The 23,876-nt window shown below is 44.9% G+C and overlaps 1 protein-coding gene across 3 annotated transcripts in view; it reads right to left on the bottom strand.

The window, feature by feature from the left end:
* minpp1b (multiple inositol-polyphosphate phosphatase 1b) overlaps positions 1-23,650 on the bottom strand; it is a 59,090-nt gene extending 35,440 nt beyond the window's left edge. Inside the window, exons 1-3 of one of the 3 annotated variants that reach the window (XM_060939749.1) lie at positions 22,994-23,138; positions 20,576-20,658; positions 7,324-7,518 (exon numbers count right to left, since the gene is read on the bottom strand). In XM_060939749.1, coding sequence (XP_060795732.1) covers positions 7,324-7,518; positions 20,576-20,658; positions 22,994-23,052 — 337 coding nt within the window. In that variant the 5' untranslated portion in view covers positions 23,053-23,138. Of the gene's footprint in view, positions 1-7,323; positions 7,519-20,575; positions 20,659-22,993 lie in introns of all 3 variants that reach the window. The other 2 variants (XM_060939747.1, XM_060939748.1) reach the window with 2 other exon arrangements.
* Between the last annotated feature and the right edge of the window lie 226 nt (positions 23,651-23,876).

Here is a 23,876-nt window from a genome sequence, read left to right as displayed (position 1 = left end):
ATGGGACTGAAGTGAAACTCACCGCTGCCTGTCTATATTTGAAACGAGCTGTCAATCAAAGAAAATATCCGGCCGCTTTCACCAATCACCAGTCTCCTCGCGGAAAGCTTTGCCATGTCCCTCCCATGTGAGGCTCGGAGTCCGTAGGCAGGCATTTTCGCAGTATTTGTCCAATAACCATCTTGCATTTTGAGATTGAAAAGCGCATAGCTCCCAAATGCCACTGAAGTCCACTGAGGCTGGGAGTCCGTGAAACTCCGTGGGCGGGCGTTTTCGCAGTATTTGTCCAATAACCGTCTTGCATTTTGAGATTGAAAAGCGCATAGCTCCCAAATGCCGTTGAAGTCCACTGAGGCTGGGCTGCATCGCGCTGTCACGAGGGGGAAAAACTCACGCACACATTAAAGTTATAACGGAATTACTTCGGACTGTAGTTGGGTTGAGCACATATATTTTTATGATTCTGGATCTGAAATAGCAATGTTATAAGGTCGGCTATAACATAAGCCTAGCGCAATTCATCCTACACGATGTTCATTTTTAGAGGAGGCTGAGCCTCCCTCGTTGTCTTAGAGCAATCGCCCGTGTTCCCTGACCTACTGATGTGGGGTTTTTAGCTAATCTTCAAGACACTCCTTGTGCAAGAGATTTTTTTAAAGGACTGTGGGGGGAAAAAAAGTGTTTTATTTACAGTAAAAAGTTGTCTCCTCATCCTAATTTACTGCTAAAGGAAGAAAGTTTTTGGAGAAAAAGTGAGAAAGGGGTTTGTGGCAGTGGGGGCGTGGCCAAGCAGCAGTCTGTGAATGGAGGGTGGGGTCAGGGAAGGTAAGAGGCTAAGTCATTCCACCTGCTGTCAATTTATATATATATATATATATATATATATATATATATATATATATAAAAAAAAGTGATTCCACGCTTATGGGTACTGAAATGGGGACATGAACTTATTTTTAAAAATTCACCTAAAACCATTTCTTTTTTTACCATCAGGTCACAAAACATGTAATCTTTAATGAATGATATGTTAAAAGATAACTTTAATTTTCTGAGATGTAATAAAAACATATTTATATGCCAAAGTCAAGCCTATGAGTTCCAAAATGATGTCTGTTACATTACTTCTGTTACGACTGTCCATCTCGCGTCTGTTACAAATTAATTACAATCTAGCTATATACCATGTTAATCTTATTGAAAGAATGTGTATGTTTATTCTACTACACATGTTTATTAATTATATTTGCTAAAACATCACCTTCCTATGTTTCAAAAAGTAATTCTACATTGTTAAAATTGAGAATATATATGTCCACAACACTTCTGTTACGTTCTGACTTTGGCATATAAATATGTTATTACATCTCAGAAAATTAAAGTTATCTTTTAACATATCATTCATTAAAGATTACATGTTTTGTGACCTGATGGTAAAAAAAGAAATGGTTTTAGGTGAATTTTTAAAAATAAGCTCATGTCCCCATTTCAGTACCCATAAGCGTGGAATCACTCATATATAATGTGTGTGTTTGCGCTTGTTACAGGGATGGAACATAAAAGGAGAGAGCGAGCAGAGAAAAGGGCCTCTCTCCCCGACCACAACGCATGTGAGTGAGTGAGTGAGCGAGTGAGTGAAAGAAGGAAGGAAAGAAAGAAAGCAAGCTGAAAAACTCAAAGTTTGTGTGTGTAAACATCAACTCTCGCCTGCCATGCTTCTGTGCTCCACCCACATCAGGAACTGTTACAGTGGTGCCGAAACCCGGGAGCACAGAAGGGAACCACCCCGTGGAGTCTTCCCCATTCGAAGAGCTCATCCTTGCCCTCGCTACCGCCCGGCAGAACCAGCATCAAGCGCTGATCGCCCTCCGAAAGGAACAGGAGCAACGCTTCGAAGCCTTGATGCTGGCCAAACAGGAAGATCGCCAGGCGTTCCGGCACCTGCTCGCGTCAGCAGGGGCGTCGACCACCACTGCTGACACCCTCATGAAGATGAGACCACAGGACAATCTGGAAGCGTTCCTCGCCCTCTTTGAGCAAGCACCCGAGGCGTGGGGGTGGCCGCTGGAGCAGCATGCAGCGCGCCTCCTCCCGCTCCTGACTGGCGAGGCGCAGCTCGCAGTGCAGCAGCTCCCTGCTGCCAGCCAACTGATGTATGCTGACCTGAGGAAAGCCATCCTGCAGCGGCTCGGCCGCTCCCCGGAGCAACATTGCCAGTGCTTCCACACGCTGGCGTTGGAGGTGGTCAGCCGGCCGTTTCCATTCGGCCAGCAACTCCGGGATGCCTGCCGGCGGTGGCTAAGGGCGGAAGACCGCGATGCCGATGAGATCATCGATCTGGTGGCATTGGAACAGTTTATTTCTCAGCTTCCGGAAGGAACGGCGGAATGGGTCCAGTGCCGTCGCTGGAATGAGCCATTGAGCTGGCGGAGGACCAACTGAAGACGATTGAGGCATCTCCCCTCGCTTCTCTTCTCGCTCTCTTCCCCCCCCCCATCTCTAGTCCCCCTCCTCACCCCATTCCCCTGCCACGGAGGAGGCGGCGGCTGGCTCCTCCCCAGCCAGCCCGTCGCACCCGTGGTGTCCTCCCAGCTCCCTCTTCTGTGTCTGTGTTGTCTCCCCCTCAGGTGAGTGACACCCATAACAACACCAGCACAGAGGGAAAGCCTGGGCCGGTGTGCCGACGCGGCGGGGAATCGGAGCATCTTCAGAGTCAGAGCTCCGCAAGGGAGGTGGGAACTGTAATCCGGATCCCCAATGTGCCAGAAACTGCCCCGATCAGGCCGGAACGTATCACATACCGGTGGAGTATTCAAGGGGATACATATCACGCTTTGGTGGATTCCGGGTGTAATCAGAACTCAGTTCACCAACACCTGGTGCAAGATGAGGCATTGGGGAGAACACAAGCGGTGAAAGTGTTGTGTGCGCACGGGGATGTTTACAATTATCCCTTAGTGTCGATCCGTATTCTATTCCGGGGCCAAATGCATAAAGGCGGCGGTTAGTCCTTGTCTCACCCACTTGTTGATTTTGGGTACTGATTGGCCAGGGTTTAAAAAAACTGATGGAATATTTAACACGTAGTGGGTCCTGCACTAGTAGGTCACGGGAAGATCCCGGTGTGGCACTGACTGGAGAAGCTGTCACAGAGCCATCTAACGTCAACACCGCGTCAGAGTGAGGAGCAGCCCACTCCTCCTCCCTCTCTCAGGGATTCCCTTGGGGATTTCCCGTTAGAGCAATCGTGAGGTGAGACGAGACTCTGCAGCATGCGTCTGACTAAGTGAGAGTAATCGATGGTCAAACTCTTCAGCCAAGCACGGCACCGACCTTCCCTTATTTTGCTATTATTAAAGATAGATTGTACTGAGTGACGCAGGACACTCAAACAAATGAATGAATAACCCAATTATTAATCCCAAAGAGCCGTAGGGAACTCGTATTCCATGCAGCTCACTTTAATCCCATGGCTGGACACTTAGGGCAAGATAAAACACTAGCCCGAATAATGGCCCGGTTCTATTGGCCAGGGATTCGCGGGGATGTCCGTTGGTGGTGCGCAGCATGCCGTGAATGCCAATTAGTAAATCCCGCAGCCACTCCAAAAGCGCCATTGCGCCCTCTTCCTCTTATCGAGACCCCACTTGAGCGAATTGGGATGGATCTCGTCGGGCTATTAGATCGGTCAGCACGGGGATATGGCTTTATTTTAGTTCTGGTGGACTATGCAACGCGATATCTGGAAGCAGTGCCTCTCCACAATAGCTCAGCGCTCTTCCGCTTTATCTCCCGGGTCAGGATTCCAAAAGAAATCCTGACAGACCAAGGCACTTTGTTTATGTCATGCACACGAAGTTACTGGGGATTAAGTGTCTATCACCCACAAACAGATGGCTTAGTAGAGTGATTTAACCAAACTCAAGAACATAATCTGGAAATTCGTAAGTGAAGATGCGCGTAATTGGGATAAGTGGCTCGAGCCCCTGTTATTCGCAGTACGAGAGGTCCCGCAAGCCTCCATGGGGTTTTCTCCCTTTGAATTATTATATAGGCATAAGCCGCGTGGCATTCTGGACGTGCTACGGGAAAATTGGAAGGAGGAACATTCACCTAGTAAAAATGAAATTCAGTACGTTCTTGACCTGTGCGCAAAACTCCACGCCCTCACGCACCTAACCCAGGAGAATTTGCAGCAGGCACAAGAACGTCAAAGCCGGCTGTATGACAGGGGCACGCACCTTAGAGTTTTCACGCTGGGAGACAAAGTGCTCGTATTATTCCCCACGTCAAGCTCCAAATTAGTTACCAAGTGGCAAGGGCCCTTCAAGGTCACACGGCGAGTCGGGAACGTTGACTATGAGGTGAGGCGAACGGATAGGGGCGGGGCACTGCAAATCTACCACCTCAACCTTTTGAAACACCGGAATGAGGGGGTCCCCGTGGCGTTGGCAGTCCCAGAGAAGGCGGAGCTGGGGCCAGAGGTGAAAACGATAACGTCTCGGACCACTCCAGTCCCTTGTGGAGACCACCTCTCACCGGCCCAACTCACGGAGGTAACCAAGTTGCAAGAGGAATTTTCCGACGTGTTCTCGCCCCTTCCTAGTGGTACCCACCTCATGGAACACCACATCGAAAGGCCCCGGGGGTGATAGTGCGTAGCCGCCCTTACCAATTGCCCGAACACAAGAAAAAGGTGGTTCGGGATGAACTCAAGGCCATGCTCGAAATGGGCATAATCAAGGAGTCCCACAGTGACTGGAGCAGCCCAGTGGTCCTGGTTCCCAAGACCGGCGGGTCGGTCCGGTTCTGTGTGGACTATAGAAAGGTCAACAGGGTGTCTAAATTTGGCGCATACCCAATGCCGCGCATTGAATTGCTTGATCGGTTAGGCGCTGCTCGCTTTTATTCGACACTGGATCTAACAGGGATATTGGCAGATCCCCTTGCCTCCTCTATCCCAAGAGAAAACAGCCCTTTCCACACTGTTTGGTTTACACCAATTTGTCATGCTCCCTTTTGGGTTGTTTGGGGCGCCTGCTATGTTCCAGCGGCTTATGGACAGGGTCCTCCGCCCTCATGTTGCCTACACGGCCGCCTATCTAGACGACATAATAATCTACAGTCATGATTGGCCACGGCACTTGGAACACCTAAGGGCCATTCTAAAGTCGCTGAGGCGAGCGGGCCTCACAGCTAACACAAAAAAGTGTGCGATTGGGCGGGTGGAAGTACGGTATCTGGGGTTCCACTTGGGCCATGGGCAGGTGCATCCCCAAATTAACAAGACCGCAGTGATTGCGGCCTGCCCGAGGCCCAAGACCAAAAAGGAGGCGAGACGGTTCTTGGGGCTGGCTGGCTGGCTATTATCGCAGGTTTCTACCTAATTATTCGGACGTCACCAGCCCGCTAACCGATCTCACTAAAAAGGGGGCTCCAGATCCAGTCCAGTGGACGGAGCAGTGCCAACAGGCCTTCTCTGAGGTAAAAGCTGCACTGTGTGGGGGTCCACTTTTACACTCCCCTGACTTCTCGCTCCCCTTTATTTTGCAGACTGATGCATCAGACAGAGGGCTGGGGACCGTTTTGTCCCAGGAGGTGGAGGGCGAGGAGCGCCCCGTGCTGTACATCAGCCGGAAACCGTCGATGTGCGAAAGCAAATACAGCACAATTGAGAAGGAGTGTCTTGCCATCAAGTGGGTGGTCCTCGCCCTCTGATACTACCTGCTTGGGCGCCCTTTCACACACTGTTTGGACCACGCGCCCCTCCAGTGGTTCCACCGCATGAAGGATGCCAATGCGCAGATCACCCGTTGGTATCTCGCCCTCCAGCCATTTAAGTTCGAGGTGATCCACAGGCCGGGGGCACAGATGATGGTGGCGGACTTCCTGTCCCTTCGGGGGGGGCAGCTTCAGGCCGGACGGCTCCCGAGCCTGAGTCGGGCGGTGGGGGTATGCGGCAGCGGGGGCGTGGCCAAGCAGCAGTCTGTGAATGGAGGGCGGAGTCGGGGAAGGCAAGTGGCTAAGTCATTCCACCTGTTGTCAATTAATATGTGTTTTTTACAGGGATGGAGCATAAAAGGAGAGAGAGAGCAGAGAAAAGGGCCTCTCTCCCCAACCACAATGCGAGTGCGTGAAAGAAAGCAAGAAAGAAAGCTGAAAAGCTCAGTAAAGTGTTTGTGTATAAACATCAACTCTCGCCTGCCGTGCTTCTGTGCTCCACCCACATCAGGAACTGCTACAGGGTTATATATTTCTCTCTCTCACAAACAAAAAAAAAGTGAAAAAAATAAGTACATCCCATGGAAATTGTAGCCTTTCCTCAACATATTTAAACAAGCAAACGTTTCAACCTTTTGATACAGTGTGCCTACAGATAAAGGTGATAAACTCCAGCAAAACAAGGGAAATGAGCTCTTTCATTTATTCAACAAAAAGATCAATAGATGCAATATTCTTCTGGGGAGAAAGTAAGTACACCCTTGGCTTCAGAAGCTAATTGCCACCTTGAACAGAAATAACAACTTGTAGGCATTTAGCATAATTGTTCACCAGTCTCTGACATCGGCTTGCTAAAATTTTTGACCACTCTTCCATGCAAAATTCCTTCAGTTGCAAGATGTTTGAGGGTTTTCTTGCATGTACTGCCCTTTTCTAATCTCCCCACAAAATTTCAGTGGGATTTAAACGTGAGCTCTGACTCGGCCATTCCATAACCCTCCATTTCACAATTTTACTTCATCCCATAGTTGGATCAAAGAACCCAAGATATCAAATAAGGCCCATTAAACAAACACATGACTCATGCATTTTATCCTGTGTCATTACAGTGACACTTTATGACTCCAAAAGAATCTTGGCAGAAAATGCTCTAGCGAGTGTCCTGTATTTAAAGATAATGATTAGTGAGATCCAGACTCCTGCACACGAGAACAAGGGTGCTTGGAGACAATAAGTATATAGTTTGTCCATTAGCATGTTTTGTTTGCATTTCACCAGCCGTCCCTTCATCCTGCTCCCCCTATTGGTTACTTTTAGATGAGTGTTCTAACAGTGGTCACATTCTGAGATTTTATTTATTATTTAAAAAAAAAAACACCCCTTTGACAACGGCAGAATTTAGTCTTTGGACATCTTTAGCCATACTGGCACTAAACTGGCATCTGGTAAGCATATCAAATTATAAACAACCAAGTTCACCAGTAGCACCTCACAACCAAATTATTATTTTACAGATGTACAGTTTTTGTCTGCAGCAGCAAAATTGAGCTGAAAATCAGACAGATTAAAACCGGCTATAGTGAGAGCATGTAAAAAATTTACCTGGTGTTATTCGACTGTGTGGAATCTGTAAGCGACTGGCCATCCGCCTGCAGACTTCATCCATCTCCAGAGATGACTTGAAAAGTTTGACCTCCTTCAGGGCAGTCTTGTTGTGCTCGACATCTTCAACAAATCTTTTGCACTGATCGAAGAAGCGCAGGAGTGAATCATTCACGTAGTGTCTGAAACCCACGTCTACAAAATAAAGATGGGATTTGGCTGACAACATGAAGAGAAGCCAGAAAGGAAGATGAAGGCTACTAGAGTAGTCTATCATTTAGACATAGTATTGAATGTGATGCTATGCGACCAAAATCGCACGCATTTGCTATTGCTATTTACTAGTACACTAACACTATACTCCCTGCTGAAACAAATCATAAAAACCATTACTGACTTCTGTTCATTTTATAATGGCTTGTAATGGTTATTAATGACATTGTGTTCTCCATACAAGTTGATCACAATTTAAAGGGTCTGAATGGTTTAAAAAGTAATGCGTGATTGAATACACGGTTTAAGTTTTTCTAATAAGATTTAAAGTCCTACAGCTATCTGCTATTCTCAGATGGTGACATTTGGCAATCAAGAGTGACAGAGTTCTGTAATAGCTGCAAAGAAACAGGAAAGCACCGCGATTCAGAAATCAGTGCCGGGAATGACTTGCTCAACCTCACAGCTAAACATCTTCCCCCTCAGATCATCTTCCCCTTTCTCTACTAGTTTCCCATCCATATCCTCAGTGTACCACGTCACTGAGCCACTGGACAGTGCCGGGTGCCTCAGTCATCACATCTTAAATTGTGGACCTTTTTAAATGTTTTTGGTTGTTGGGAAGCGTGTGGTGGAAAAGCACTGCTTTGCAACATTCATAGTTACGTAGAAGGGTACAAACTGAATATGTTGTATCTATAACTGATTTTTTGAATTAGTGAAAACTTAGAAGGCATTACAACCATTAGAATGAGATGGAAAAATAAAAGATCCTGACACACTTCGGCAGTCATGGCTCTTCTCGTAATGGCCCGATTCATCCTGAAAATGACTTCTACCTTTTCTGCACTTTTGACTGGCTCTCTTGTGCTGTACATGGTCGTACATGTACACCATAAAAACTGCACCTCCCAAAAACAGTTTATGCCCAATTATCACCCATTCTTCAGTGGATAAATCTTATATGGATGCTGTATATGAATGATTTCTACCTGTAGAAGTACCACTGCTGTAATCTATGATGCACATAAACACAATGTGCACTTTTACTTGTTTTGGGACTTTTTAAAAACAACACCGGGAGAGCCGGTCAGTCATGGCTCGATTATTTACACCTGCGATCAGCTGTTGGCATTACGTAGCACGAGGATACGCCCCGAGGAGAGACATAAGATCCCCGTGGAAATAAGGAGGAAGACAAGGGGATGCAGAGCTGGAGTTAAGCACCGCAAGAAGAAAAGACAGTATAAACCATCCATACCATATTATTATGGGGAACATAAGATCACTCCCTAATAAGAAAGAAGAGCTCACAGCGCTGACCAGGGTGCAGAGGGAGTATCGGGAGTGCAGCATCATGTGCCTCACAGAGACCTGGCTGAACAAACTCACTCCAGATTCACATATCACTCTGAATGGTTTTCAACTTGAGAGAGCAGACAGGAGAGCGAAGGAGACTGGTAAGAGGAAGGGCGGGGGGAGCGATGTTTGTGAATGAGAGATGGTGTAACCTCTGGCACATTAGTGTTAAAGAGCAGCACTGCACACAGGACAGTGAGCTGTTAGCATCTGGCCGTACCACCTCCTGAGGGAGTTCTCGCACGTTATCGCGATAATGGTGTACATCCCGCCGGCGGCCAATGCCACAACAGCTTGCGAGCTTTTACACACTAATATCACAGCTGCAAACATCGCACCCACAAGCCTTCCTCCTAATCTCAGAGGACTTTAATCATGCTTCCCTGTCCTCCAGTCTCCCAACTTTCACTCAGTATGTTGACTGCTTTACCAGGGACAATAAGACACTGGACTTACTGTATGCAAGCATCAAGGGTGCATACAGCTCATCACCCCTCCCCCCACTGGGCCACTCAGGCTACATCCACACAACAACGGCAATGAGATGTTATTTAAAAATATATCGCGTCCAAATGGGCAACAATCAGTAAAATATCAGGTCCATATGGCAACGCAACGCTTGCTGAAAACGATGCAATACACATGCCACACCTCTAGGGGCGCTGTAAGACGGTCCCTTCGGAGACACCAGAACAATAGAAGTAGTAACGACGCATGCGCATAAACTATTATGCGCGAGACTTCATATTAGCCACAAAGTCAGGAAAATCTGTTTGTAAAATTACATTATAATGACCAAATACAATGAAAAGTATTTTTCCAGTCTCACCTGTGAAAGGTAAATCCCATGTGATCTCGTTTGGACAGAAAACCTGTTGGTACAGTTAAACGCAGCTAATCTTTATTCTCCGCTTTGACCTATCCAAAATGGCGGCGAGGATGACGTATGATTCTACGCGGAAGGCAGCGTCTTCAATGGTCCGGAATAAATTGAATGATACACGTTGATGGATTAATTTGTTGTTTCTCACCTGTGAAAGGTAATCCCATATGATCTCGTTTGGACAGTAAACCTGTTGGTACAGTTAAACGCAGCTAATCTTTATTCTCCGCTTTGACCTCTCCAATATGGCGGCGAGGATGACGTATGATTCTACGCGGAAGGCGGCGTCTTTAATGGTCCGGAATAAATTGGATTAATTTGCTCCTCTACGCCCTTTTTGAGGAATGTATTGTCGGACTTAAATCAACATCTGAAGAGGTGAGATCGCTCCTTTTTTCCCCTATTTTTGCTGGCGGGATTGCACCATTACACAATAAATATTCACAGTGAAAATATTTTGTACGCGCGTTTCATGAACCAAGTTATAGGATTTGTTGACAACTCGCATCGCATCGCAATGAGAAGATCATTGGCACTACTGGTGTTAAGAATCAGACCATTTCATAAATTAATATTTTGCTGTAGAGCTGCAGTGTTTGTACAATTGCATGTTTTTGCTTCACTATTACTGTCACTATTCTGCTTCTTGTATTACTACTGTGAACTAACACTGAACATAATAATAATAATAATATCCAAGCTCGTGTTTCACTCTCACTAGTGCTCTGTAAGGCTTTTTCCTGGTGATATTCGTTACACTTCTACCTGGCGTGAAGCACTCACAGTCATGTGGTTGTGACGTCATCGTAAACAAATCCGTTCTACTCATCCAGACGACTTCACAACGGCAACGTTGCCAGATCTTTCCACTCTGGAACCCGTTCTCAAAAAGATTGCGTTTTGGGCACCCAAAACGCCGGTGCCGTGTGGACGCCAGGCCTAAACGATAAGCAATTGTATCGGAGTCACCTGAATCCGTTGCCGTGTGGACAGGGCCTCAGACCACAACCTGGTTCTTCTAGTCCCCATTTACATACCTATGGTGATCAAACAACCCCTCACTACTAGGTGGGTGATTCTCATGAAGACCTTCACATTAACTTAAAGTTTTTCACCTCATTTCAGTATTTTTTCAAGTTGAGAGCCTAAAATAGAGTGTGAACTTTACTATGTTGATCTTTTTTTAATGGAAAAATATTTTAATGGAATTTTATTCTTATTTGAGGCTTACATGATCCAGAATAATTCTCATCACTGTTACAGTAAATGATGAAGCTAGATCATGAGTTAAAAACATTTTTTGACAATTTATTTCATATTTCCACAAAATATCCCATTAAATGAACAGCACAGTCCATGACAATTACTTTTTTTTGACATTTATTTATTGCCCTTACAGTGCATGGTAATGAGAATATTGAGTAACGGTTATGAGATACTCTTGGCTAATTTCACAAATAACCTGAAATGCTAGCATGCTAGCAACCTATAACTTTGCCACATGTTAAAGCCTTATATTGTGATAATAATCATAAAATAATATTTTTTTTATTTTTAAAAGTAATGAGTATTAAACCGGGCGGCACGGTGGTGTAGTGGTTAGCGCTGTCGCCTCACAGCAAGAAGGTCCGGGTTCGAGCCCCGTGGCTGGCGAGGGCCTTTCTGTGCGGAGTTTGCATGTTCTCCCCGTGTCCGCGTGGGTTTCCTCCGGGTGCTCCGGTTTCCCCCACAGTCCAAAGACATGCAGGTTAGGTTAACTGGTGACTCTAAACTGACCGTAGGTGTGAATGTGAGTGTGAATGGTTGTCTGTGTCTATGTATCAGCCCTGTGATGACCTGGCGACTTGTCCAGGGTGTACCCGGCCTTTCGCCCACAGTCAGCTGGGATAGGCTCCAGCTTGCCTGCGACCCTGTAGAAGGATAAAGCGGCTAGAGATGATATGAGATGAGTATTAAACCATAACGGTAATGATAATAGACAGTGCAACTGAGGACAGATTTAGCAACATTAACATAAATATCACAAAGTAAGAGAAGAGTGAGCAACTGACCTTGTCTCCATTTTGAATCTTGTATCTGAAGTGATGCATCATGGGATAGCTGATCAATTTAAAGGCACGGTGTACTTTTTATAGGGGGGTGAAATCATGAAACGGTAATGAGAAATATTTGGTGCGGACACAGTTATTTTGTTTAAAATCAAGTACCTTTTTTTGTTCAACACAAAAAATATTAATATTATGCATAAATATATATGTTTTAAAATAACTTTACACTATTTTTTATATAATTAGGAATTTTTACATGATTTAAAGTAAACATTAAAAAAAGGGATGTGGACACATAACGGTAATGAGAATTTCCATAGATTTTTTGTTTAATTGATATAAAAATTAGTTTATATGATGATGAAAACCATTTGTCCATACAGTGCTCCCTATTTTCTTTACACAAAATATCAGAGTTTGTGAATTAAGTATTGATTTTGGAAAATGCGTCCTGGACATGTTCACTGCAGCTTCATGAGAATCACCCAGGTGTGTGAGAAAATGGTTGGAGGAGAGCAGCATGGCAGAGGGACTGTTTTGAGACCACAGACTGGGAGGTGCTGTGTAGTCCACATGGGGAGGACACTGACAGTCTCACACGTTGCATCACGGACTACGTTAATTTCCATGTGGAAAACACTGTGCCCATCAGGAAGGTACGGTGCTTTTCCAACAAACCGTGGGTGACTCCTGACCTGAAAACCCTGCTGAATGAGAAGAGGGCCTTCAGATCTAGGGACAAAGAGGAACTGAGGAGAGTGCAGGAAGAGCTCAAGAGGGAGATAAAGAGCAAGGAGTGCTATAGGAGAAAACTGGAGGAGCGCTTGCAACAGAACACCATACGTGAGGTGTGGAGGGGCCTGAAAACCATCTCTGGCCACAGCAAAGACAATGAGAGGGGCCCTGAAGCTAGAGACCTAGAATGGGCAAACAAGCTGAACCTGTCTTTCAACAGGTTTATAATTCTGCCCTCACTCCCTCCCCCACCAGAGCCCAGACCGATCAGTGCCCCAATCACTCCCCTACTGGCACACCTCTCCCCACTTTCCCAGGTCATCACAGACATCAGTTGCACCCTTCTCATACCCCTCAACCACCCCTCTTGCACTACTTCGCTCCCCCCACCTACTACAATTGGAGCCATCCATCACCCCTCCCTCCTGCAGCCTCTCCATAACAGTTGGTCAGGTAAGAAGAGAGCTCAAGAGGAACAAAACAAGGAAGGCTACAGGTCCTGATGGCATCAGCTCCAGACTGCTGAGGGACTGTGTAGACCAGCTCTGGGAGGTGTTCCTGCACATCTTCAATCTGAACCTCAGTCTGAAAAGGGTTCCTGTCCTGTGGAAAACCTCCTGTGTGGTTCTGGTTCCAAAGACTGCACACCCCAGGGAGCCAAACCACTTTAGACCTGTAGCCTTAACCTCTCACCTGATGAAGACTATGGAGAGGATCATCCTCAACCACCTCAGACCCCTTGTGAGTGCAAAATTGGACCCTCTGCAGTCTGCGTACCAACCAGGCAATAGTGTGGAGGATGCGGTTATCTACATGCTACACAGATCCCCGTTACATCTGGAGGACACTGGAAGCACTGTGAGGGTCACATTTTTTTAACTTCTCCAGTGCTTTCAACATGATTCAGCCATCTTTGCTCAGGGGGAAGTGGAAGGAGCTGGAACTGACTCTGGCTGCATGGACCATCGACTAACTCACTAACAGGCCACAGTATGTCAGACTTCGTGACTGGGTCTGACGTAGTAGTCTGCAGCACAGGAGCCCCCCAGGGTACAATACTCTCCCCTTTCCTCTTTACCCTGTACACCTCGGACTTCAGATATAACACACACACCTACCACCTCCAGAAATTCTCCGACGATACAATCATTGTTGGATGCGTCTCGGAGGGGAACGAACCGGAATACAGGGGGGTCATCAAGGACTTTGTCAATAGACGTCTGTGCGGGACAGAATTTTCAGTCCCGCTCCCGCCCGCGCTGTGCAGTCCCGCTCCCGCAAAGAATTATGATTTTCAGTCCCGCTCCCGCCCGCGCCTGCCATATTTTGTCCCACTCCCGCCCGCAAATCCCGCATGATGCAGACATTCGTGTTATTTCTCACGAAAGTTCCTGTCATTGGCTTGGGGAATTAAACATGCTGAGCTTAGCTGAGCTCTCCACTGACCGATCCTTCATTTATTGTAAGTTTATTGTTTAGACTCTGACATTCTGCTGACACATTCCAAGTTGAGCACTGCATGCACTCATGATTGACAGCTCTCGCTTTGATTGACAGCTCTCGCTTTGCGCACTCGCACTCCCACTTCCGAGTCTGTGGCGTTATGATTCCAACCGCGATTTCATTCTCCTCTCATATGAAGTGCTGCGCAACCACAACCAGCTCCTCAGATTATACAGTCTATTTCTCGCTTTAAATTGAACAATCTGTGCGATACACATGTACCTCTTTTTAAAGCAGCACTTACTTCTGAAGCACTGTGAGCTTCACTAGAGGAGCTCTGCTCTTCTGCCATGATCGGAGATCTCAAACATGGAAGAGCGGAAAGGAATCGGAAACGTACGCGAGATTAGACCACATCCGCAAATTTAGGCATCTTAAAATGTTTTTATTAATGCCAAATAAAATATCCAGCACAAATTATATGATAGACATAAATTAATAATTTATAAATTTTATTTTAAACACGTTTTTAGTTAGCGGGACTGCAGCTTATCACCTCTCCCGCCCGCATTGTGCACTCCCCCTCCCGCCCGCAATGAGCTTTAAAAATTTGTCCTGCGCCGCACTGCTTTGCGTCGGGTCCGGCGGGACTCCCGCGGGAGTGCAGGGCTCTATTTGTCAACTGGTGTGGAAATAACAACCTCCACATCAGTGCCAGGAAGACAAGGGAGTTGGTGATCAATTTTCTCAGGAGAGGACCACCGATTACACCAGTGAACATCCTGGGTATGGACATTGAGATTGTGAGGGAACACAAATACCTGGGTGTTCACCTTAACAACAAACTGGACTGGACTACCAACACAGACACTTTGTACAAGAAGGGCAAAAGTCTGAGGAGACTGAGGTCCTTCAGAGTGTGCAAGACACTGTTGAGGACATTCTATGACACTGTGGTAGCATCTGCTATCTTCACCGTGGTCTGTTGGGGATGTAGAAGCTCTGAGAGAGACAGGAAGAAACTGAATAAGCTGGTGAAAAGGGCCAGCTCTGTCCTGGACTGCCCTCTAAATTCCACTGAGGTGGTGTGTGAGAGGAGGACATTAGCTAAGCTAATGTCAATCATTGACAACGCCTCGCACCCTCTACACGAGACTGTTGGCACTCTGAGTAGCTCCTTCAGCAGCAGACTGCTGCACCCATGGTGCAAGAAGGAACGCTACCGCAGGTTTTTCATCCCAACTGTTGCCAGACTTTTCAATGACGGCCTGGCATAATGTAGCACTGTTTCAAAATGTCACTATCACCTTTTTGTCACTGTCACTTTATCTGCATCTCATCGCCATCATCTACTTATGCTGGGCAATATTACTATTTGGGACAATATTCTTTTCATTTGCTAATATTTTTTTATTCTTGTCTCACTCTCATAATTGTTGTGTACAATTATGTTCACACCCTGTGTTTGTCATTTATTGGTTACTTTACTCACATATTCCATCCTCGTTAGTCATGTTATGCTGTGCAATAACATTCACTACCTAGTGCAATATTGCTACTTCAGGTGAAGTAATGCTCTTCAGTTACATTCTTTTGTTGTGTACACCACATACTAGGGCTGCGCGGTATACACGGTATAACGGTAGAAACGATATAAATTTGGCCACGGTAGAGATTTGTGCTCCGCCGTCATACCGTCGATGACGTCATTGCACCTGCCTCCGTGTGAAAATGGCCGCAAGCACAGGAACAGTGGAGAAGGAAGAGCTAGTTAAAAAAAAAAAAAAAAAACGGTGCTACAGCCGTGATTTGGACATGGTTCGGGTTTAAAAAGTTGGATGTTGAGCAGAAAAATGTCATCTGCAAAGTGTGTGGAGTAACTGTGACCACCAACAAAGGTAACACAAGCAATTTATTTCACCATTTGAAATCAAAACATGTGCTCGAGTATGCAGAGAGCCAGAGGCTGCGCTCGGCTCAAACACCGGCTCAGTCTACGAACACGGGCGGAAAGAAAAAAGTTTCCCCCGCGACCCAACAACAGACCTCCACTGCGCAAGCCTTTTCCAAGAGTACGCCTTATGACAGAAAGAGCACGCGGTGTAATGACATAAGAGCCATCACAACAGTTTGTACAAAGACATGGTCCCTTTCCAAACGGTCGTGTTTCTGGCTAACAACCTATAAAAGAAGATGGGAACTTGGGAAGCAAGTGAACTGGAGTAAACACTAAAGTTCAGTGTTGCAGCTTGTGATTTTAATTTGAAATATGCTGCTTTTTGTTATTGTTGTTTTTTTACTGAAAAGATGCCAAGTGTACTGTAAGTGTTTTCTCTCTTAAAAATATATTGTTCAATCAATCAGTCAGTGACACTTTTGCACAACAGACAAAACAAAATAAAAGTCTGTTCTGTGTACTTGAAGTAGTGTTATTTAGAATTGTATTTTTGTGTTCTTTAAGATGTGGAAAATTTGTTTGGTAACTTTTGCACTATTTTGGATTAGAGAAGAAAACCTTATTGCTGGCAACCAAAGTTCAGTGTTTGTTTGCAGCTTGATTGTAATTTGAAATATGAAACCAAATGTTCAGTGACAGTTTTTTGCACAAGAGAGCAAAAGCCTGTTCTGTCTGCGTACTTGAAGTAGTGTTATTAGAATATCTTTTTTTGTGTGTTCTTTAAGATGTGGAAAATTTAATGTTTGGTGTTTTTTGCACCATTTTGGATTACAGAACCTTTTCACTGTTTTTGCCATTTGCCTGATAGAAAACCTCTCTTACTTGAAGTACTGTTTACAATATCCACTTTATTTTTGTAAGAATTTTGTACTTCTGAGGCGCTATCCTTACTTCTGTTGTTCTTCTGCACAATGAATGCTCAAAAAATTACATTATAATCTTTGCTTTTTTGTTGTTGTTTAAATCAATTTAGCTTTGCTAAGGGATTACAAAACCCATTCAGAAACACTTCCATTATAAGTTTTACACCGCGATATATACCGTTACCGTGAAGAGATTCAATTTATACCGTGATATGAATTTTGGGTCATACCGCCCAGCCCTACTACATACATGGCCTGTGTTTTTACTTTATTTTATTACTTTTTATACCTTTATTGCACTCTTTTTTTTTTACTGTCTATTCCTGACCCTTTTCTATCTGTGAGCTGTTGGAACATGTATATTCATCCCTCAGAGGGGAAATTAAGTTCATCTTATCTTACATACTGAACATCCTTTCAATTCATGTAGTACTGTTTGACTTTATGGGATGTTTCACAATCAAGGTTGCCTTTTTGAATAACACCAGCCAATTCCTACAACTGGGTCCAATATACACACACACCAGCCATAATATGACCACTGACAGATGAAGTGAATAACATTATCTCATTACATTTCCCCCCCTTCCTCTCTCTCTCTACACACTGTTTGCACTGTTGTTGGAGATGCTTTAATCTCATTGTACTTGTGTATAGTGACAATAAAGGCATTCTATTCTATTACAACAGCACCTGTCAAGGAGTGGGATATATTAGGCAGCAAGAGTCAGTTCTTGAAGTTGATGTGTTGGAAGCAGGAAAAATAGGCAAGGAACTGGTGAACCAGCGACAGGGTCATGGGTGTTGAAGGCTCATTTCAGTTTCAGCCAGTCTTAATTTTTTCAGCAGTTTGTGCTACAGTAGCTTTTTTATGGGATTGGACCATATGGGCTAGCCTTCACGCCCTGTGCAAAATCAATGAGCCTTCGACACCCACGACCCTGTTGTCGGTTCACCAGTTGTCCTTCTTTGGACCACTTTTGGTAGGTGCTAACCACTGCATATGGGGAACACCCCACAAGATGCACCATTTTGGAGATGTTCAGACCCAGTCATCTAGCAATCACAATTTGGCCCTTGTCAAAGTCACTCATGCCCCTTTTCCACCAAAGCAGTTCCAGGGCTGGTTCGGGGCCAGTGCTTAGTTTGGAACCGGGTTTTCTGTTTCCACTGACAAAGAACTGGCTCTGGGGCCAGAAAAACCAGTTCCAGGCTAGCACCAACTCTCTGCAGGGCCAGAGGAAAGAACCGCTTACGTCAGCGGGGGGGCGGAGTTGTTAAGACCAACAACAATAACAAGACCGCGAAAGATCGCCATTTTTAAGCGACGAGAAGCAGCAGCTGTACAAACGCAAAGTCATCCATCATTATTGTTGTTGTTGCTGCTGCTGCTTCTTCCGTGTTGTTTTTGCTTTGATATTCGCGCCAAGGTTTATGCAAACGTAGCGACGTAACTGACGTATACAGCGACGTAATGACATATACAGCGACGTAACTGACCTGGCTTCCCTTAGCACCGCGAGCTATGGAAAAGCAAACTGGTTCTCAGCTGGCTCGCAAGTTGAACGAGTTGTGAACCAGCCCTGGCCCCGAACCAGCCCTGGAACTGATTTGGTGGAAAAGGGGTATCAGATCCTTATGCTTATCCATTTTTCTTGCTTCCAACACAACTTCAAGAACTGACTGTTCTCTTGCCGCCTAATAGATCTCACCCCTTGACAGTTGCCATTGTAATGAGTAAATGTTATTCACTTCACCTGCCAGTAGTCATAATGTTATGGCTGATCAGTGTACACGCTGGAGTTTCCTAAACCTTACTTTACAGGGACACACCAGCCCCACCTACAGCAATAATGTCTCTTAAGTTCTTATAAATATGTTTAAGAGTCAAATGTGGGCTCAGTTTTGACCTTGTGGTCATTTAACTGAATTCTGCTTTAAAAATGTTACAGGTTAAATTCAGTATTGTATTTTCATAGCACTAACTAGGTTTTACTTTGGGACGTATACTTTCATTCATAATAAAGATGTTTAAGTGGAAGCTACTTTTTTTTGTAAACCAAGTGCCTCCAACATAGACCCCGAAGCCGCCGCCAGGCGCCGCTAAAACCGCCATTTAGAATTTGAGCCGCCGCCAGCCAATCATTTTGTAAGCCAATTTGAGCCGCTATCTAATAAAATTTGGCTGAGCCACTAAGAATTGTGTACATCAAATAATGGGTTTATCCACATCATGAGCTACAAGAAAAGTGACACAAACATGATCAACTGTACACACTAGTAGTAACACAATAGAGACGTATAGGCATACACTGTAGAGATTTAGAACTGATATCACAGCACAGAGAGCCACCACAAGCTTGCCGTTGTGACTACCTGTCTGGCTTCCCGCCCCTCACACCGTTACCACGATACACTGCGGAACCCGGGAACCCACCCAGAGCATCAATCGACTCCGATATCGACGAGATGGCTGCATTCTTTGCCGCTGCTGAGGGAAAGTGTAAAGGTATTTTGTTTGTTTGTTTCACATACTTCGAGATTGATAATAAAAAAAAGTACTCCACCACTCTACTTTCATCATAGTAAGATAGCTGCCAGTCCTTCACTGGTCATTGCTAGTGAGAGTAGATAGCTAGATGCCTTCCTCGAACAATCCAGATTAGCTTATTATTAGCATTGAACTACAATCTTGCTAGATTTATATTTACAATGAAGTAAGAGACCAGGGGACCTGTGGTAATTTGCTATTTATTCCCCCCATTTGTTTGATCCATTCGCCCGGATATATGCCACACAGTGACGTCCAGTATCAGCCATTTGTAGCCATAAACATTTTGGTGGCTGCAGCAGCCATTAAGGTTTTGGCTGAGTCAGCTAGCCAGCCAATAATTTCATCAGCCAGCCATTATCCTGAAAACAAACGGCTTCGGGGTCTACTCCAACAGTATCCTCTGCCTGTCAAAAATGTCCTCTCCGGAAAATACTCACCATATGATGAGGTTGTAAAAGATTTAAGAAAATATTTGTCTCTTTTGAAGCAGAATACCCTGTTGTTGCACAGTTTAAAAAAAAAACAGGACTTGAAACAGTTGTGAGACAGATTTGCAGCAGAGCTTCACACGTGGTCGAAATGTGAGTCCGTCAAAAGGTGTCCTCTCCGGAAAACCACAAGTACCATCACCACTTCAGTTGTTGTCACAGTTACCACAATGTACATCATCACTGCACAGTACTTGAAAATTTGTACTTAAATCTCACATACATTTCAAGTTATACCTTGCAAAGTGAAACCTTACGCTTGTGGACTATAAGAAAGCGGGTCAATTTTAGAAAAACAATGTGGTCTTCTTACCACAAATAACATGCCCAGTATATGACCTGTAGCTCTGAAATTCTGCACAGATCATTTACATCTCAAAAGGTCATTTTTGGCAGCAGAGAAACACAAAAATCTGAGGTTTGATTTTTGGACTACTGTGGGCGCAAAACGTATACCCTGACTGTGAAACAGCCCTTACAGTATAAAATTCTGAAATAATGATTTCTGGTCTAACTTTCTGGAGTCACCCAGAAGAGAAAACCAACAAGGTTTCTTCGTCATGTTGTCTCAGGGAGATTTTCCTTACCACAGACTTGCTCATTAGAAATCTAAAGCCACATTTTTATTTCTATAAAGCTGTTTTGTGACGATGTGTATTGTTAAAAGAACTATAACAAAACTAAAATTGAACCAATTCATTTTCTTTACCGTTTATCCATTGCAGGTGAGCTGGACTGACATTGGGCGAGAGGCAGGTTACACCCTGGACAGGTCGCCAATCTACTGCTGGGCTAAAGCAGAGAAACAGTCATTCGTACTCACATTCGCACCTATGGGCCGTTTGAAGTAGCCAGTTAACCTAATCCACACATCTTTGGATGATGGGAGGAAATTGGAGCACCTGGAGGAAACCCACACAGATGACACGAGGGGAACTCTGTGTGCAAACTCCACACAGAAAGGTGGTTGACCGGCAGGTTTGAACCCAGAACCTGCTTGCTGTGATGTAATAGTGCCAACAACTGCACCACCATGCAGTCCCATAAAACTGAACTGAACTGTGGTGGGTTTCCCAAAAGCCTCTTAACGAGGAGAGAGTGTATTCACAGTGTAGCTTGCTCTACCATTTAACGATGATCTTTGTGCTGCGATGCTTTTCGGAAACTCAGGCCTGGTTATTTCACACTGGGAAGAGGCATGATATTTTGATTTGTGTTCATAGTATATGAAAGTAGTACACTAGTTATGCAGTATACAGGTGCATTTCAAACAATTAGGATATTGTGAAAAAGTTCATGTTTTTTGTAGTTTAATTCAGAAAGGCAAACTTTCATATATTCCAAATTCACACCTATTTTCATTACATATAAAGTGAAATATTTAAGCCTTTTTTCTTTTAATTTTGATTATGGCTTATAGCTCATGAAAATCAGAAATTCAGTATCTCAAATTATTAGAACATTCCCAAGATCAATCAAAAAAGGATTTACAATACAGAAGTGTCCAACTTCTGAAAAGTATATTCATTTTTACACTCTGTACTTGGTTGGAGCTCCTTTACCACAAATTACTGCATCAATGCGGTGTGGCATGGAGGCGATCAGCCTGTGGCACTGCTGAGGTGTTATTGAAGACTTGGTTGCTTTGATAGTGGCCTCCAGCTCATCTGATTCTCATCTTCCTCGTCACAATACCCCATAGATCCTCTCTGGGGTTCAGGTCAGACAAGTTGGCGAGTTTTGGCACTGTGGGCAGGTGTTAAGTTCTGCTGGAAAAGGAAATCAGCATCTCCATAAAGTTTATCAGCAGATGGAAGAATGAAGTGCTCTAAAATCTTCTGGTAGACAACTGTGTTGACTTTGGACTTGATAAAACATAGTGGACCAACACTAGCAGATGACCTGGCACCCCAAATCATCACAGACTGTGGAAACTTCACACTGAACTGCAAACACCTTGGATTCTGTGCCTCTCCATTGGTCTTGAGGACCTTGATTTCCAAAAGAAACATAAAATTTACTTTCATCTGAAAAGAGAACTTTGGACCACTGATCAACAATCCAGTTCTTTCTCTTCTTAGCCCAGGTAAGACGCTTCTGATGTTGTCTCTGATTCAGGAGTGGCCTGATATTAGGAACGTGACAGTTGCAGCCCCTTTCCTGAAGGCGTCTGCATGTGGTGGCTCTTGATGTACCGACACCAGCCTCAGTCCGCTCCTTGTGAAGCTTTCCCAAGTTCTTGAATCGACTTTTCTTGACAATCTTCTCAAAGGCTGCGGTCATCACTGTTGCTTGTGCACCTTTTCCAGCCAGCCTTTTCAGCAATGGCCTTCTGTAGCTTCCCCTCCTTGTAGAGGGTGTCAATGATCATCTTCCGGACAACTATCAAGTCAGGAGTCTTCCCCATGATCGTGGTTGTGTGTACTGAACTGAACTAGACTGAGAGATACACGGCATTTATAAAATGTTTTACTCAAACTGAAATATTCTAATATTTTGAGATTTTTTTGCATAGTTAATATCAAAATGGCGGCACGGTGCTGTAGTGGTTAGCGCTGTCGCCTCACAGCAAGAAGGTCCGGGTTCGAGCCCCGTGGCCGGCGAAGGCCTTTCTGTGCGGAGTTTGCATGTTCTCCCCGTGTCCGCGTGGGTTTCCTCCGGGTGCTCCGGTTTCCCCCACAGTCCAAAGACATGCAGGTTAGGTTAACTGGTGACTCTAAATTGACCGTAGGTGTGAATGTGAATGGTTGTCTGTGTCTATGTGTCAGCCCTGTGATGACCTGGCGACTTGTCCAGGGTGTACCCCGCCTTTCGCCCGTAGTCAGCTGGGATAGGCTCCAGCTTGCCCGCGACCCTGTAGGACAGGATAAAGCGGCTAGAGATAATGAGATGAGGGATAATATCAAAATTTAAATAGTGAAATGTTTCGAACATCTTTGTTTACGTGCAGTGAGTCTAGAATATATTAACATTTTTGTTTCTTAAATAACTGTTGGATAAATGTTTAACTTTTTTTTTCATGATATTCTAGTTGTCTGAGACGCACCAGGATGCAATTAAACTGTATTTTCCAGGCAACCTTGCGGGGGATAAGAAGTTAAAGAAAATTGATATTGATGTGTTTTACCTCCCACATCCCAGAGTTTGAAGAGTCCCTCCTGGAAAGCCTGGATGCTGTCCACACATCTGTGTTTGGAGCTGGTAACAAACTCCATGCGCTCTCTGCGGAAGTTTTCCTCTGAAATCAGTGTCGGAAACGATTTGCTCAACCTTACAGCCAAATGCCTCAGGTCATCTTTCCCTTTCTCTACTAGTTTCCCGTCCATATCCTCAGTGTACCACATGGCCCATTTATTTTTAATGTCACTGAGCCACTGGTCAGTGCTGGCCGCCTCGGTCATCACTACATCATACAGGCGGTGGATCTTTTTAATGTTTTTGGTTGTAGGGAAGCGTGTGCCGTGTCTGATCACAGCCCATAAGTGCACTGCCTGACAGTCAGCCGCCGGAGGGTTTACCACAGATTTATTCACAAATAAAATGTCGTCTTTTAAATGTGGGTTCACTTCCTCATACCGACCTTTGGTCCCAAAGTAAAAAGCAATGGCAGGTATGTTTGACTCTATGAGCTTACAGTAAGAAACACGAACCATGACCATACTCAGAGCAATAACAACAAAATGTCTGTTTCTGTACACTGCAGATTTCATCTTAAAAATGCTTTGGCGGAGTGATACCTGCTCGACATGCAACAAACCGGATATTCCTCCAGGACACCGACAACAACAACTTCTTCTTTTAGGTTTAATGGCGGTTGGCATGCCAGCTTAAAGGTGCATTACCGCCACCTATTGGATTGGAGTGTGGCAGTAAAAAAATAAAGGAGGAGGGGGGACCCCTAAATTTTCTCTATTACATCTCATCTCATCTCATCATCTCTAGCCGCTTTATCCTGTTCTACAGGGTCACGGGCAAGCTGGAGCCTATCCCAGCTGACTACGGGCGAAAAG

Source organism: Neoarius graeffei, chromosome 14 (assembly GCF_027579695.1).
Source record: "Neoarius graeffei isolate fNeoGra1 chromosome 14, fNeoGra1.pri, whole genome shotgun sequence".
NCBI lineage: Eukaryota > Metazoa > Chordata > Actinopteri > Siluriformes > Ariidae > Neoarius > Neoarius graeffei.
The sequence above is the reverse complement of the archived record's forward strand: the minus strand, read 5'-3'. Positions and strand labels throughout refer to the sequence as shown.